The sequence below is a fragment of the Danio rerio genome, chromosome 17 (assembly GCF_052040795.2).
Source record: "Danio rerio strain M-AB ecotype USA chromosome 17, GRCz13ab, whole genome shotgun sequence".
Taxonomy (NCBI): Eukaryota; Metazoa; Chordata; class Actinopteri; order Cypriniformes; family Danionidae; genus Danio; species Danio rerio.
Window position 1 is genome coordinate 21,473,702 of NC_141037.1, and position 18,656 is coordinate 21,492,357.

General features: G+C 33.6%; 2 protein-coding genes across 3 annotated transcripts; both read right to left on the reverse strand.

Moving 5' to 3' along the window:
• Nucleotides 1-133: 133 nt before the first annotated feature.
• Nucleotides 134-11,837, reverse strand: ebf3b (EBF transcription factor 3b). Of its 2 annotated transcripts, XM_087289183.1 has the most exons (17): nucleotides 11,621-11,837; nucleotides 10,505-10,619; nucleotides 9,201-9,357; nucleotides 9,050-9,113; nucleotides 8,912-8,967; nucleotides 8,304-8,377; nucleotides 8,100-8,168; nucleotides 7,327-7,408; nucleotides 7,115-7,232; nucleotides 6,676-6,809; nucleotides 6,325-6,451; nucleotides 6,078-6,166; nucleotides 5,555-5,620; nucleotides 3,873-4,029; nucleotides 3,562-3,789; nucleotides 1,566-1,642; nucleotides 134-1,252 (listed from the first exon to the last, which is right to left on the reverse strand). In XM_087289183.1, exons 2-16 carry the CDS (start codon nucleotides 10,582-10,584, stop codon nucleotides 1,599-1,601), a joined length of 1,545 nt encoding a protein of 514 aa, XP_087145309.1. In that variant the 5' UTR covers nucleotides 10,585-10,619; nucleotides 11,621-11,837; the 3' UTR covers nucleotides 134-1,252; nucleotides 1,566-1,598. The 2 variants fall into 2 exon arrangements, with proteins under 2 accessions (XP_087145309.1, NP_001429492.1); NM_001442563.1 differs by lacking the exon at nucleotides 11,621-11,837 and having other exon boundaries at nucleotides 10,505-10,642.
• A 1,056-nt stretch (nucleotides 11,838-12,893) lies between these two features.
• On the reverse strand, nucleotides 12,894-17,358 carry bnip4 (BCL2 interacting protein 4). The gene is given in 5 exon segments (NM_212693.2): nucleotides 12,894-13,423; nucleotides 13,509-13,738; nucleotides 16,356-16,422; nucleotides 16,513-16,660; nucleotides 17,141-17,358. Coding segments are annotated over 5 exon segments (534 nt in total). The 5' UTR covers nucleotides 17,184-17,358; the 3' UTR covers nucleotides 12,894-13,377.
• Between the last annotated feature and the right edge of the window lie 1,298 nt (nucleotides 17,359-18,656).

Consider the following 18,656-nt stretch of genomic DNA (forward strand, 5'->3'; position numbering starts at 1 on the left):
AGATGCCAAATGTCAATAAAGGCCATTTATTAAAGTAAAAAATTCAATATCAAAAGATCAAGGTCACGTAATATTTAAAAGTGTAAATTAACAGAAATCATCATATCATATCATAAAGGACAAGACAAATGTGTTTAGTGGTGTGAAATTTTATTTTCATCACTGGCATACTGTTTGTGAAGGGTGCTGAACATCCGCATGAACATTATATGTGGCAATGACACTATTATTACACAGTTGTGCCGCCTCTATTATACACTGAGAGAACTCACTCATGCGCTCAGACTTATGGCAGACAATCTCCAGCATTTGCCTTTATTTTGAGGTCTCCTCCTCATAGTAAAACCAGATGGATGACGAAGAGATTATTTGAGAATTCAGTGAAGTATCTTAAAGAAAACAAATAGAGCCTCCTCCCTAAACCCAGTACTCAAGCTCGATGAGAATTTAATGAGACATGAAGAATAGATTTGTGGAAACAGGAAGCATGTGGGACATGGACTGATATCAATCTTCACTTGAAAATAAATCCTTTGTGTCATTGTCATCAGATGGTTCAGTGATTATAGAAGTTCATAGATTTTTCAGTGTTACAATGAATCAAAAGTTAAGGGAACTCTTTTATTATTTTTTACTTTGTCATTTAATTCTTTTACTTTAAAGACAAATTGACTAAAAATGTCAAAAACATACTACCTTTGCCGCAAAAATATCTAGAAGCCATTTCAACTTTAATAATAATAATGTTTCTTAAGCACCAAATGGATGATTTCTGAAGGATCGTGTGATGTAAAAGAGATTTAAATCTATTTTAGTTATTTTATAAATTATACTTATAAATCTAATCTATTACAGTTACTGTATTTTGATTGCATGGATAGTTTGCAATATTAATCAATTAAATATGTATATCAATTAAATGCATTTTAAGAAAAATGATTGACTCCAAACATTTAATAGTGATAGAATAGAAATATACTAGTCAGTTAGACACACACAACCATACACAGACAATATTAATAAATCACAGCTTGAACACAATATAAATACATCAATAATGGAGAGCTGCAAAAGCAACAATTTTATAATTTTACATATAGATTTGTATGTTTATATTGCTTGAACTGAAAGAATTATTGAATGAAGAAATAGAAGTTGTTATATCTTGATCACAATGAGCACGACTTCTTCATTTCTACATCTTGACAGTTTATCCATGTGAGAGTCTGACTGGTGTTTAGTCCACGCAATGCTGAAAAACATAAATAAATAGACGTGAGCCTGTCTGCTGTTCACACTTGTCAAATCTCCATGTGTATGTGTACTTTCGCACTCCCTACACATACAGCATATGTTTTTTGAGCCGTAAAAAAAGAGACAATGTTAATGGACAAGGGGAGTATATGTGTGTGTTTGTGTATCTTGTAATGTGTATCCCCAAATCTCCCAACAAGCACAGCAAAAACCATATATTTTGGTTTTGTGGGTGTATTTTTTGGTTCCAAGGAGTCAGTGAATCACAGAATTAGAATAAGTATGTGTGTGTGTGCTTGTTGTTCTCTCACCATGCAGATAGGAAGACTTGAAATTTGGTTTTGTTAGTGCAGCTTCAGAACTGGAGCAAAGGCACTTTTCTGCTTCACTAAAGAAATAATTACAAGAGAAAGATGGGGTTTAAAGTGAAGGTTTAAAGGGGTTGTTCACCAAACAATTCATATTCCATGATAGTTTACTCAAACTCAGTTAATCAGGTTTCAATAACATTTTTAAATTTAATAAACTAAATAATTTAAGTCATCAAGAAATTTTACAAGTTTTATAGTGCCCAGCATATTTAAGATGTACAGTAGGTAACTTTTTCAGAAGAATGTTAAAAAAGACTTTAACGTGAAACTGTTGTCATTGTTGGTTCATAAAATGCAAATAATATATTAATTTAGTTTTGTCTTTAATGTTTTCTGGCTCTCAGAGTGCTTGCATAAATCAGAAAGGTTCTTGTTTTCTAAAATAAGCTAAAAAAAATTGTTAAAGTTCTTTTGAGGAAAAAGGGTAAAATTGGGTGAGCTATTCTTTTAAAATGAAGACCTAAAATCACCAGCATATATATCATATATATACACTCACTGGCCACTTTATTAACACAAATTTGTAATCAGCCAATCACATGGCAGCAACTCAATGCTTTTAGGCATGTAGACATAGTCAAGATGATCTGTTGCAGTTCAAACCGAGCATCAGATTGGGGAAGAAAGGTGATTTAGGTGACTTTGAACGTGGCATGGTTGTTGGTGCCAGATGGGTTGGTCTGAGTATTTCAGAAACTGCTCATCTACTGGGAGTTTTCATGCACAACTATCCAGTGAGCGGCAGTTCTGTGGGCGCAAATGCCTTGTTGATCCAAGTAAAGGAGAATGGCAACAGTAACCCAAATAACTACTCGCATCTCTCAACGCAAAACACATTGAACCTTAAGGCAGATGGGCTACAGCAGCAGAAGATCACACCGGGCGGGTGCCACTCCTGTCAGCTAGGAACAGGAAACTGAGGCTATAATTCGCACAGGCTCACCAAAATTGGACAACAGAAGATTGGAAAAACGTTGCCTGGTCTGATGAGTCTGGTCTGGTGTGACATTCAGATGGTAGGGTCAGAATTTGGCGTCAACAACATGAAAGCATGGATCCATTCTGTCTGGTATCAACAGTTCAGGCTGGTGCTGGTGGTGTAATGGTGTGGGGGATATTTTCTTGGCACATTTTGGGCCCATTAGTACGAATTGAGCATCGTGTCAATGCCACAGTCTACCTGAGTATTGTTGCTGACCATGTCCATCCCTTTATGACCACAGCGTACCCATCTTCTGATGGCTACTTCCAGCAATGCACCATGTCATAAAGCGTGAATCATCTCTGACTGGTTTCTTGAACATGACAATGAGTTCACTGTACTCAAATGGCCTCCACAGTTCCAACCTTTGGGACGTGGTGAAATGGGAGATTCATTTCATGGATGTGTAGCTGACAAATCTGCAGCAACTGCATGATACTATCATGTCAATATGAACCAAAATCTTTGAGGAATATTTCCATTACATTGTTGAACCTATGCCAAGAAGGATTAAGGCAATAGGGGGTTCAACCCGGTACTAGTAAAGTGTACCTAATAAAGTGGCCAGTGATTTTATATATATATACACACACACACAGACACAACCACTGAAGACAGCAGTGTGTCCATAGTAGAATATGGAGTAGTTGTTGTTTTAGTAATCTTCACTAAAATGGGTCAAATATATATTTTGTATGAACATAACTGCAGAATTTATAAATGTTAAACTGCTTTTTGGGTTGTGTCATCTATAAGTAACAAATGCAAAAAAGTAATAAAGTATCTGCAATTTAAATGCATTCAAAATTCAACTGTATTTTAAACAGAAACTTTTTAAAATATCAAATCAGTATTTTTACAGATAAATGTTGAAGGTTGATTTTTTTTTTTAAATTCTTAATATTTTAGTTGGTTTTCAAGGCCTCACAAAAAGAGAGAAAAGTATGTTCTTACCTACATAGTGCTGTGTGTTCACTGTGGGACTGTCTTTGAACACTTGTGTGGCAGCCATAGAGAAATTTGGCACAGCGGGGCGTGTGTGTGTTTGTGTGTGTCCGGACAGGTGTGTGTTTGAGTGTGAATGTGTGAGTCCATTCATGCACATGTTGGTGTTGTTGAATTCAGACTGTTGGGATGTGCTGCCTTCAATAAAGCCAGTGTTTGAACTCCTGTTGAAACTCGCTGAAAGAGACAATAAGACATACATTAAAACAAACGACTGGAGCACGTGTAGCATCTTCACGTGTACTGAACATTCTGCATACCTCGTTCTGCATCCTGCTGGGAAACCTCTGTGTTCAAGCTTAACTGACCATCATAGGAGTTTACAGCCATCATCCCATGTGGATTTGTGTGCGATGGGTTTCGAGGGATGCTGTTTAATGCCTCGGCTATGTCAGATGCACGCTTCAAAATAATTTCCTGTTGTCACATATGCATCACAATGCAACACTTTTTCAGAAGCAATTTTTCACTATTCATTTTTTTATATATTCAGTAAAGCATTACAATCCATGAACAAAAAGACAGGTAAAAGCCTGAGGTTGAACTCTGCTGCTGAGTTAAAAAAAACAGCAAGAAGCATCAAAAAATAAAAATAAATTAGAGACAACAGAAATATCTCATATTAGTCAGGGTGATGGGTTTGACAAACCACCAGTAGAAAACCCACTTTCATCTCGCCGGCATTTTAAATCAACACTTGCAACAGATTTGCACCAGACGATCATTCAACATTTAAAAAAAAATATTGGTTCAATCTGAGGTTCACACAGATGAGTGGGTTTGGCAAACCACCTGTAGAAACCCTCTTCTCTTTTAAAAGAAAAAAAAGACACTCCCCCTACTCAATACTCTGTGTACTAATGGCCCGTTTCCATTGAGTGGTATGGTATGGTTCAGTACGCTTTTATGGCTGTTTCCACTGTCAAAAGGCGTACCAAACCGAACCGCACCGTACCACTTTTTGGTCAGTCTTTGCAAAGGGTACCAAAAGGTGGAGACAAACGCACAGCTGAACGCTATTGGTTTACAAAGATACGCCATTCGCTCGCCCAACAAGCCAGAATGAAAACAAAGGAACCGCCATGTTTTAAATACACAGCCAAGACATTACATCGTAATAATATATAAATATAATAACAAGCATTTATTTATTTATTAATTTATTTTATATAATTGCAGGCATTACAGTAGGCTATTTCACACTGTCATTAATCATTTTCATTTGACAGTTATAATCAAATTATGTTCATAGAAAGGTTAATAATGAATATTTATACTGAAGTGTTTATGTGTATAAAGCATTTGTTTTGTGAGAAGTGTTTCTCATATCGATATGTGAACGTACAGCATTCTCTCAAGCGAAAATGACGCTGACTAAAATTTTCCGTCGTACACTACGCCTACCAAAAGAGTACCATTGGTACCCTTTTAGCAGTGGAACCGCAAGCTTGATAAAGGTGACCCGTACCATACCGTACTGCACCACAGTGGAAACAGGCCATAAGTGTATTGCCTCTTCTTATTGAGTTACTGAATGCCTCCTCAATTTTAAGTCATTATAAACAAAAGCGTCTGCTAAATGACCAAATGTAAATGCATTCATTTATTCATGGTGCAAAGTTCTCTGTGAATTATGGGTAATGTAATTTTTCTGCATGAAATCTGCTATTAAATATGATTAAATATTAAATAAATTGAATTAATTTGAACAGATGAGTACAACAAAAAACAATCGATTAACAGCCTCAAATCTATAACAAAATGTTTATCATACATTGTTTTTATTTTATCATTTAATCCATATATAGAAAATAAAGTAAGTTTTTAATTCTGGAACCTCACTGTTGAGCTCTATAGAAATTATATAACTTCTGTTTCATGTTTATATGCATAACTAACTGATCAGTTGCAACGAAAATATAAATTGAAATGTTATGTTCACCTGGTTGTTCTGAGGCGCTCCATAAAAAGTCTCTATGAGATCAGCTGCTCTCTTCAGCAAGACCTCCTGATAATTAAAAACAAACATAAAAAAAAATCATGAGTACAAATTTTTTAGAAATGTAAATACAATTGAACAGATATGAAGATTCATTTAAACATTTAAAACAGAATATAGAGAAGTTAAAATGAAGTTAGTTAGGAAATAAACAGATTTCCCCTACGAATATATACGAGTATGAAGTCAACTCAGCATCACTATCGGCAGCATTTATTAATCATAGTTCAACATTTATTAACACATTGCTGAAATCCAAATGTTTGTGTAAGTAAATATATAATCTAAAACACAACATATCATTCACAACATTACTTCAGTACATCTTCAAACTTTGAAAAAACCCCAAACATTTATAGCAGAATGTAGAGTAGTTAAAATAGAGTTTGCTAGGAAGTAAATTGATTTCAAAGGTCCCAACAATTATTCACAGTAAAGTCAACTTTTGTCAGCATTTCTGGCTCACTTTTGGCAGTCTTTCCACATCGCCAGGATGGTGAGGAATGACCTTCTGCAGCCGCTGGAACCCGTAGTCAATAGTTGGCTCATTTAAAGCTAAAACAGGGAAAAAAGAATTCATAAAACAACAAAACATGTGAAAGAATGTCAGAGGATGTGCAGGCTTCAATGAAATATACTGTTTATTTATTTGCAGAAACAGAAAGAGTTCTCCAAATCTAGTCAATGTTTAGTGCAAACTCAAAAATGGTCACCAGTGTAAACGAAGCGTCCCGGAGCTCCCCTGCAGAACTGTTTGGATTTGTAGGACAAAGTGACCTCTACAACCCCAGGGATGTGACGAGGTGGAGTCTGCACTCGAATCGCATGTGGTGTGATCACCTACAACAAAAAATGAAGTAGGAATTTAGAAGAAAACAGATTAACTTTACTTCCTCATCATGTGCAGATCTCATTCTAATAGAGCCTCACATTCATGCATTGCAACATATGTTAAGATTAAGATTCAAAAGCAATGCAAATCTGTCGGTAACATATGGCGAATAAGTGAAGTGAAAAGGCTAAAATGAAAAAAAAAGTATTTATAGTTATTCTTTAATACACACCTCACTCCAGACCAGCATTGTTCCGAAAACCACCTGTAGACCACTGAAGAACTGATCTCCAATAATAATCACTGACGCTCCACCTGAAGTCCAGCCTTCACTCGGACTGATGGCCTTAATGCAGGGGATCTCAGCTACACACAGGGTTTGCACATTACAGACACAGAGTACAAATCACTACAATTAATCAATTAATCAATCAATCAATCAATCAATCAATACATATATTTTTCATTTATGAAGAGGTCATTAGCAAAAACAGATTATTAACTAAATAATTTTTATTGCTTTTATTTTATTTCTCTTTTTTTGATAGAATGCATTTAACTGTATATTGTCATTTGAAGACACCTTTAACTGCATTTAAATTATTTGTACATTTTTCCACTTCTATGAGTTATATCAATTCCAAAGTTGCAAATATGTTTGATCGCTGTACCTTCAATCAACTCAAATCGTCTTGCTCTTCTTCCATGCTTTGAATTGTTGTGGACAAATATGTTATCCGAAATGGCTAGAATGTGGGCCTTAACAGAGGCTGTTGTGGAGACCAGCACCTGCAACGCACAGTTACTTTTACAAAAAAAATGCACAGAAAGATATCACAGTACATCAGCATCCATCATGTTTACACAGAAACTATGTGTGTACCTGGAAACGGCGTGTGTCTCGCGGGTTTCCTGCGTTCTTCAGGCAATTTTGATTACATTTGAGAAAAAACTTCAAGAAGAATCTAGAATAAGCATGTGATAAAAAGAAAATGGGCATTATTTTAAGGGCAAGACAGACATCTTTGCGCTACAAATGTGTGAAGGTATGTGTGGATCAGGGGACGGAGAAAAAGAGTCACTGAGAAAATGATGTGAAAAGACAGAAAGCGAGATCTGGAGAGATGAAAGAATATAAACAGTACATAATTGTGACCCTGGACCACAAAAACAAAGCATTGTTGTAAAGGGATACTTTTTGCAATAACCAAATAAGATTGTAGTAAAAATTATTGTTTTTTTATGCTAAAAATCATTAGAAGATTAAGCACATGATTTTTCATGAATATACTTTGTACATTTCCTACTTTAAATGAAAAAAGAAAATTCTAATTTTGATCAGTAATGTGCATTGCTAAGCTTTACATATAGACACCTTTAATACAGATTTTTTTAATGTTTTAGATTTTTCTTTTAACCATCAGATTACAGATATACAAATAATTGTATCTTGTTCAAATTCTAACAAACCATAAATAAATAGGGGGGAAAATTACACTACAAAATTAGTCATAAGTGTTTTTTTCTTTCTTTTTTTTTAATAACAGAGATTCAGGTGATATTTCAATAAAAAATAAATAAATGTCGCTCATGGCTGGTTTTGTGGTCCCGAGTAACACATTTTATCATTTAATTAAAATTTTACGATTGGCCTACCTGTCGATAATGACAGGGTCTGATGGTGTTTCATTTCTGTTTCCACAGCTTTTTTTATCACAACATCGGCTGTAAAAGTTTACACATACATATACACAATTATTACTTCATCATCAACTGTAAAATATGCTAAAACAAAGACAATATATATATATATATATATAAGACCGTTTTATTTCAGCATGTTGTAGAGATACAAGTTACCTGCACATCGTCTCATGCGTGAGAAGAACACGGCACATCTCAGGGTTTTTATCCTGACCTTCAAACACAATTGCCTGAGAAACAGCAGATTGTTATGTAAAGCAAAATAAATAAACATCTAGTAATCATTTCAGTGTACATGTCATATCTATGTGCTCTATCCCTGTGTAAAACATAAGAATATTACTTTATATCAATCACACATTAAGGTTTCATTAATTAATGCATTTTCTAACATGACATTAGAATGAACAATTCAGAACAATTAATCATAGTTCAACATTTACTGATGCTTTAATACAATACAGATAATTATTGTTAGCATTAGTTCATGCACTGTGAGGTAACATGAACTATTTTATAAACCAATGTTAGCAAAGATGATTAAATACTGGAATGAATGTATTGCTCATTGTTTGTTCACGTTAGTAAGTACATCAACTTATTGCTTAGCTTATTGTTAAGTGTAACCATCATATGTTAAGTTATTAACAATAATACTTAACAAAACAAAACTGCTGGGTTTTAAAAAATATTCTTGACTATTACAATCTTTCAGCACTAAAAGTAAAGTACTAAAAAGTGTAAATGTACATACAATGCTTTACCTGTTTGGTCACAGAGTCTATCAAACGGATGTAGAGATCTTGCTCTGTTCTGACACCTAAAAAGCGAAATAGCACAAGATCAGCACTGAACATCATTTATGTTTCTTAAAAAACATGGGTAATATATAAAGTACTCACCATTATTGTAGAGTAACTGAAGTTTGTAATGGATTCCATTGTTTGTTTTTTCACTCACTGGTTCCTAAATCATAAATGGACAAATCAATATATGCTTTTCTTATTTTGTCATTCTTAAAATATGTTTGATTCTTTCCACATTTCTCCTCACCTTGTCTTTTTCAACAAAATCCACAAATGTGGTCTGCTCTATTTCCACAGACTGACCCTGACTGTCATATAAAGCCAAAACAAAGTGGAAGAAGTTTGACTTGCGCAGGTTTGCAGGCGGCTGTTTCTCGAAGTGTGCTCGGGCAAGACCAACATCTCTGCCGGGAACAGAAACAATTGTTCTAAGTCATTTAAATTGAAATAATTTGCACAATGTTTGAAAGAAGCAAACTTTCTATAGCAAACTGGATTCCAGAGTAATATAGATTTCTCATAAGAGTTAGCCTACTATTAAAAAAATTAAGATACCTTTGCTTGTCTCTTACCTTTATACCACTAAAAATGTATATATCTTATCATATTAAAATATATTTTTTTAAACAATAGTTTTAATGACTAATTTCCTTTGTCTTTTTCCATGATTACAGTATCCTATTTAAGTAGTTATTTTGCAAGATACTAGTATTTAGCTTATTAGAATATGTGCAAATTAAGATTTCTACAATAGCCTACAGCTTGTGAATATTCTTCTAAATGTAAAATAAAATAGAGAATAGCATTTATATTTAGACAATACTAATGTTTTAGCTTCAGAGGAGCTAAAATTCATGAATTTTTACTAAAAACTCAACATTTTAATACAAAAACTGTTATAAAAAACAACAAATATTAGAATTTTAGTTAAATCCACACATTATAAATGACATCTGCAGAGAAACCAAGTGACCACGTCTCTTTTTATATTAAGTGTCATTTAAGTATACAAACCTTTAATTAAAATAACTTTAATATAATAACCTGTTTAAATTGTGTTCTTTAGCATATCCACAAAACCCCTCTCTAGTCTCAACTGAATTAATCAAAAAATAATAAACTGAATAATCAATAAAACAGCAGCAAAAAAAGTCACTCTTCATTTAATGGTGTCCGTATTTCATTTAATCTATGTATATTTACCCTGTAATATTAATTAAAAGCATCCAAGCATGTAATTTTTACAGGTATGGTTTTTCATAAGTTTACTAATATTTTATTGCTATAGAAAATACTGCGGGTGAAATGTAAAAAATAAATTGCTCATATGTTTTGCAACACAAAAGGCAACGTTGTGCCTTATTTATTTACTTTACTTCTTAAGTAAAGCCATCTAATATAATGTGGGACCTAACCGTATCCACAAAAGCAGTCAGGATGATGCTGACAAGCACAACGCCAATTCTGTAAACTTGCTTTAACTTGCAAATGAAGTTGTTCATGAAAGTGTATGACGGAATAAACAGCAGAGAAGTGCATTCATCTTCTTACCTCTGTGTGGAGAGACTGCTGTGTGTGTGCAGCCAGGAGACTGCTGACCCTGCAGATGACCCTCTGACCTCCTGCTTCATCTCAGAGACCAGGCGGATGTCGAGCTTCCTTCTCCCTCAGGACCCCGTAAGACAATCCGCAGGAGAATAAGAGTTGATGGATGTATTAATATGGTATATGGGCGTGGCTGTGACGCACAACATCAATCAAGCTGAAACGGAGCGACGCATCAAAAAAAAAAAAAAAAATAGAAATTTCACAGGAACTTACATTAGTTAAACACGATTCGTTAACATAAAATATTTTTCTAATAAAGTTATTAAGTCATCATTATACGACTTTTGATTTTAAAAATACATTAGTAAATATTATGCTAAATTAATCTGAGCTAACTGAAAAAAAAAATTAAAAAAAATGATTATTATTAGGCCTGTCTAGGCCATATTAGCTAATATATCATATTAACAAATATTAATAGGCTATTGCTCATTGTTAGTTAGTGCATTATCTGATGATGGTAAAGCGTGATTGATTTTTAAAATGTAGTTTCAGATTTCTTTACAAAATACCACTGACAATAAATTGCGACAAATTATCAACCGGCAATAATATTATTAGTAGGCTATTAATACTATTAGTCTTATTTAAAAGAGTTAATTTGTCAGCTGTTTTTTTTTTTTTTTTTTTACAGTTTTTGTTCTGATCGGACTTGTCTCAATTTTACTTATGTTATAAATAAAATAACGCATTATCTGCACATCCTATCTTCTTATACATGCAAATCTTCATATTCCATGAAGTTTTGAAACTTCAAAAGTAGTTTCGAACATCATAATCATGCCGTGAGGTTAATATGTGTGCAAATAACCATAAACCCCTGCAGGTTTTAAAAAACGTTTACACATTGGAAAATCAGCACTGAAAACCTCCTGCGCCGTTCAAACTTTTCCAAGTCTTCAATTTTTACTGAAAATAATTATAGCCACAGGAAAATAAATAGAAATAGAAGCAGGAGATATATACAATACAATAATAAAATAAAGAAATAAAAGCAGTTCTACACAATATTTCAAAATAACACACAAGAACTATTGGAATTGTTCGTTCTCTTCTTACCGCCAATGTTATAGCTCTGAAGCGCCCTCTGTGAAGAAACAGCAAAAACTGATTGCCTTTACAAAATCCATGTTGCTGTTAATTGTATAACTGTTGCTGACTGTTTTAAAAACATATATAGGGTACCTTTACATCTATTAATTATTAGAAGTTATTCATTTATTAGAACAGTCAATTCCAAAAAAGCAAAGTCTCTGAAAATTTGGGTTAAAGCGCCACCTGGTGTCCACAAAAGGCCAGTACAAAACACAATACTATTTTAGGTGTAAAGATCAGGGGTGCCCAACCCTTTTCAGATAAAGGGCCAAAAACCAAATATCATTGAGCCATGAGACAAAGGCAGATATATCAAACTATATTACATTAAATTTGCCATGGGTCATTTTTTATTTAGTTCATAATATAAAAAAAAACATTTCTTTAAATTGTATTAACTAATGCAGTATAACATTTAAAACGATAATGTAATGCAATAAAAACATAACAGTGAACAGTGGAGATCAGTGCTGAATACACTAGTCAAGCAGAGTCTGCCTTTGCCCTGATTTACTCACCAAAGTCTCTGCATTGTCCTCAATCCATTAGGTGAAAGTATGAACATTTAAGCTAAAATAATTGACAATATTTAAATAATTCATTCTTTTTTTTTTTCGACTTAGTCCTTTTATTAATCAGGGGTCGCCAGAGTGGAGTGAACCGCCAGCTTATCCAGCATACGTTTTATGCAGTGGATGCCCTTCCAGCTGCAACCCAACACTGGGAAAACAAGATTTAATTGAAACATTTAATTCTAGTTCGATTTTAACAATAAAACAAACAAAATCTCTAATCAATCACTAGGACAATCTCTTAACCATCCCAATCCTTTTACCTCTCATCTCAGATGGGATGGTGGGCCAAATCAAAGGTTACCATGGGCCAACTTTGGCCCACAGGCCCTAGTTTGGACATCTCTGTGCTAGATCATGCATCACACACTGAAGTGTCACAACTGTGATGTTCTATATTGTATTGTAGAAGACCACACCTATCGCCTCCTAATGCAAACGCCATCCGTATACTGTCAAATGAGAGGATGCATTTTTTTGGCATTACACCTAAAGAGAGTGAAACTGTTAATATTCTGAACCTGGAACTGTCCACCAATTAATTAAAAATAAAAACTCTGAGACAATTGATAAAATAAGATAATTGATAAGTAATAAGTGTAGCAGATTTTATTAACTTGGATGCAAAAACTGAATCATTTAAGCATGACTTAATTGGAACATTGTTATTTCGGCAGCACTGTTTATTGTCTTTTTTAGCACGTCATATTAGAAAAAACATCAGAATATGTTTTTATACAGCTCTAAATATTCCGTTTAACATAGATTTACATTTTCCAAAAATAATGATTTGAAATGCTACAAAAACGGCCACTTGAAAGGACTATAATGTGACCTGGCCATTAAATAATAAAAAAGAAATCGTAATAATCCTCATGCCTTTATAGTAACAATAATCAAAAAATCTGAAATCTATCAGGCCTATTTCCTGGTTAATCTAATCCGATACCCTTAAGGACGGGATTAACATTTCTTAATTCTGAGCCAAAGTCCCCACAGGATAACCAAAGAAAAACAATACTGAGAGTTTTTATCTCTCATGATATTTTCAGTGTTCTCTTACATCTCCTGGAGGAAAACAAAAGGCTGTGAGGCTTTTTCTAGAGAGGATCTCACAGAGCGACACTGACACAAACTTTATCTGCTGATTCAGATAGTAGAGCACTGGGTTGAGAGGCGCCGTCCAATACAGATCCTGCAGAGACAGATTAAAAATAGCAAGAGTGAACAAAAGAGTGATAAGCAAGAGGTCGGGCTTTATAAATGCAAAGTTGTCTCACCCCAATCCAAGCATGAGGATGTGTGTCAAAACCAGAGAAGGCAGCAGTAACTTCAGCAAATCTCTGTCGATCTCCTTGTCATCTTTGTCTGTGTTTGTGTTGCATATTCTGTTCCGCTTTGGCCGTTTAATTATAAATGCTGTGGGTGGTATGTTTTCTGGCCGACTGGACCAGTCGCTGATCCTTGCAACAGCTTCGGCTTCCTGTTTGCTCTCCAGCACAACTTCCCCCTAGAAGAGAAAGTGGAAAAGTTAACAATGCATTCAGATCATTTGGTCATTTTACTACTACTGATGTCTAATCAAACTGTTAGTGTGTGATTCTGTTTTATAAAAGCATGTTTAAGGGTGAACACATGGTTGTGAAAATAGATCTGGGTCATTTTGTGGCAAATCAACCAAATTTCAGAAATATATATTTTTTAGAAGAAATATGAACATAAATAGTGATGAAATGAGATTGAGAGATTGATGGGATTTTTTTGTCTAGTTTCTAGTCCAAATAATAATAAAAAAATCTTAAATCAAGAAGAATTTTCTACACAAGCAAAACTTATTGTCTTGTTTTCAGAAAAAATAATCTTGTTTTTCTTTTGACATAAGATTATTTTTCTAACCCCACTGGCTATTTCGTTTGTTTGAAGGAAAAACTCACTGCATATTAGCAAATTCATTCTAAAAACTAATTGTAAAAAATTTATTCAAAAAAAAAAAAAAAAAAAAAAGATTTAAGAATTTTTAGATATTTGGACTAGAAAGAAGACAAAAAATCTAAGTAAGAAAAGCAGTTTTTGCAGTGTAAATGCTATAAAGGTATATTTATTGTTTTATAATTCTTTACTACATACTTTTCCTCCATTTTTATGACTAAAAAATGCATAAAATGCTAAACAGATTGCTGAAGTCACTAAAAGATTTATAAATTTGTGTAATAATAAAATAATGGTGCTGCCATTTTCTTAAATTATTCAACTTTGGTTCCAAATGCCTGGAGAAAATGGTCCTTTTAACACTTCTCTATAAAGCAGTTTACTACAGTAAATATACATTCATGATATGTTTTTTTTTTTTTTGTTTAATCACTTTTTATGTTTGTTCTTTTTCAGAATAAAATATGAACAACATAAAAAAATATGAGCTGACTGTAGTAAATCAGCGTAAGTACTGTTAACTACAGCTATTTTTGTTAAAATAAAATCCAAAATAAAAAAACAAATATTATTGTAATGAAGCACAATAACTCAAGCCTATTTCACATAGTTTCTAAGTGAATTATTACTTTTTTTCAATTTTGAAAGCAGAAAAGCATTTAATCAGTCCAAATTAAAATATTGTAAAGAAAACAATAATAAAATAATAATTATATAAAGGTCTCTCTTTTGATTATAAAAAAAAAAAATGTTTATATTTTTAATTTTCATTTGACATCACGATCACACTGGACAACCAAATGCATTTGTTCAATTGTTGATGTTTTGCATCAACATCTGTCCACAGGAGGCTTGACAAAATGAAAATAAAATAGATACATATAAACAACATTATAATATAATTATTATTATTAACAACATTATTATAACATTATAAGAATATAATAATTCTTTACACAAAATTACTGAGGGCAAAAGCAGTAAAAACTGTTTTGTTTTAACCACTTATTAAGAACACTACTAAAAATATTTATATTACTTTCTAATTTTAGGCTAACGGATAAATCATTCTACAATTTGGCACCCCTTAACAGAGAAAACAGACTGGCCAAATGAGGTCTTACACTTTGGCACTAGACAGTGACCATTAGCACTTGCTCGTGTGACTCTGTGAGAGGTTTGAGGCCTACTGATTAGATTTGAAACCACCATTGGAACATGATCATTTAAACGTTTAAAAGCTAATGTAAGATAATTACATTTATTAAAACTATAAAAGGTTAAGTTTACATAAAACATCACAATGATGTCATTGCATTGGCTTTAAGTCCAACATTTTAACTGCTTGTTTATAAATCGATAGTCAATAGGCTTCAATGTAGTTGAAGAGGCTTGTAACCATGATGTAATGCAATACGTCAAGTGAGAGAATATCATTGTGTGCATGTGTAATTTCACAGTTTGATTTATTAAAAACCTTCTAATAAAAAGGAAACCTTCTTATATTTTTAACATTTATTCATTCATGAAACCCATACTTATCCAGCACGTTTTTACACAGAAGATGCCCTTCCAGCCGCAACCCATCTCTGGGAAACATCCACACACAATTATACACTATGGACAATTTACCTAATCACCTATACTGCATGTCTTTGGACTTGGGGGAAACCCACGCAAACGCAGGGAGAACATGCAAACTCCACACAGAAGCGCCAACTGAGCCGAGGCTCGAACCAGCGACATTCTTGCGTTGAGGCGACAGCACTACCTACTGCGCCACTGCGTCACCATATTTTTAACATGACTATCAAATTTTAAATTAACGTCTAGAGTTATGCCAGGATACTTAATTTCATTCACTTCTTCAGAAATTTTATTTTTAATCAGCCCCTCAAATTTATCCCTTACAGGCCTATTTTTTATAGAGAAGCACATAGAAACTGTTTGAGAAAAAAATGACATATTAAAACATTATATTTTTAACATAAATATATTAACAGGTCCAAATGATGATGATAGAACATTACTTCACCCATATTTTGACATTTTATTTCCACATGACTTATTTTGAAACATTTATGTAATCACTTTCATTTGCAATTAAATGCATTTTATATAAATTTTGTGGATGACTAACACAATTCAATATTTAAAAGGTTTTTATTTATAATGGCAAAGTTATGAACCCATTTTACCTGTGCAATGGTATGTGTGTTGAAGACAGCTGTGTTAATGAGGGGAGGTGTCTGGACACGTCTGGGACTAGGAGGGGGAAATAAATCACAAAAACCACTGTATTTAGAATAATCACTGGATCTTTTAAAAAGCCTTATAAAAAGCCTTGTACACTACCTGCTACAGTGAGAGCTTGTTCGTGAACTACTGCTAGATTCCCTCTGTGCTTCCAGAAGCATTTTCTCCAGATCCATGATATCAGACAGGGCTGGAGTGTCCTCACTGTGTTCACTACTTGAATCAAAATGAAGCTCTACCCACGAGTCTGGATGGGAAAAGTAAATCAAGGTAACTAGAAAGTCTTGAGAACAGCAACTTAGAGAATAATGAACGGCTAATTTCGTCTTTCAGATAAAGCTTTACATTAATCATACATGCTGAACTACCCTTGGTGTAAAAAAGATCCAAAAGTATGTCAAAAACCGTCATGTCGTTTGTATGCAAGTCAATAAATCTCAATATAATTGGTTGAGAGAATATGGGGTCACTGTGAACGCCTTTTGAGCGTTAACAAACATTTGTACTAACAAAAATAGAGCAAGTGTTTGTTTTAGCAAACAAGAAGCTGCTGACTTGGCAGTATGACACAAACTTCTGCATTGTTGAGATTTATAACAGAAAACATGATTTGTGTAAAACCCAGGAATACGAATAAACAAGTCACTGCAGCTTTTAACAGCCCTGTTGATTTCGTTAGCTTTTGATGCTGGCACATTATCTAATCGAGCCAAGTTGCATAACTTACCGTGCAGACTTTCTTCCTTAGGAATAACTTTTTGCGCTGACATTGTTGTTCCTTTAAATATTGTTCACTCTTCTGAATGTAGTGTTTACTAAATGTTATTTGTTTGTTTCTAAAGAGAAGGCAATAGACCAAAGGCTGTAGGTGCTGAAAAACATTAGAGACAATATCGCGCTCCTGGAAAACACTGACGAAATCTTTTGTTTACAGACTAATGCTGCGCTCTGATTGGCCAGTCGCGAGACCAATCATTTCATCCTACGTGGGTCGAATATGAACTCTGGCGCGAATGCAGAACGCATAATACGGGTCCCTATGTTTGTGGGTGATCATGACTGGCTTTACCCAAAGATTCTACTCCTCAGGATCTTTAATGTGAATGACATCATTTATTGACTTGTAATAGACATTAGGAAAGATGCCTTTCTAATCAACAACAATATGGTTGGAATATATTTGAAAGTATTAAAAGCTAAATATTTGAAGGTGAAACCAATGTTTTGTGCTTTTTATAATGGGATTCTTTCATATATAAAACCCATTAAAATATAGGAAACAAAAAGTGCATTTAATCTTCTGTCTTTGATAGAAACGTATGAATTACAGGGAAACTCCTAGCCCCATTTTTACATTTAGTTATGTATTATTTTCCTTATAATTATTTTATGTAACATATTATTTGTTCCTTATTTGTAATGTAAATCTGTACTGATGATGCCAAGTTGTTATACATTACTATGTTCAATAAAAAATTAAAGACATGCAGTATAGATGAATTGTGTGCGCTAAATTGTTCATAGTGTATGTGTGTGAATGAGTGTGTATGGATGTTTCCCAGTGATGGGTTGCAGCTGCAAGGGCATCTACTGCGTAAAACAAATGCTGGATAATTTGTTGGTTCATTTCGTTGTGGCGACCACAGATTAGTTTTTCTCAGTGGTTTTGTTGCATTTCTCACAACACTATTTACATTTGCACAACAGTTAATGCATTTCTTAAAACAATTAGTACAAACTGCAAAACCTAGCTGATAACATGCAAAAGCACGTCACTTGCTCAAAATGGATAGCTCATTCCTTAAAAGCAAAGTATGATGCCAATCAAAGTGTCAGTATCATCAAGATGAAAAGTTCTGACTCCTTTGTTTATGAACAAGATAGTCAAATGGCTTTGTCATGTTTCCATTATGACAGTTTACTCTGTACATTATTTCCAATGCAAAAAAAGTCAGATTTTGGTGACATACACAGGTTTGTAAATCATTCATGAAATTGTTCAATTTAGAAGACATTTTCAGGAAATTTTTAAAAATCTTTTATAATATTAGCTTGACAGATTTTGACAACTAGTTCAACATTTTTGTATGTAATGACTCAAGTAATGATTTGAGGACTATTAGTTTTATATGGAATGACTATTCAGCATTCACAAGTTTAGGTAATTTTGACTGTCATGAAAGCAAATGAAAATGTTATAAAACAGCAGAGTTGTATGCAAGCAAATAAGCAATTGATGCATG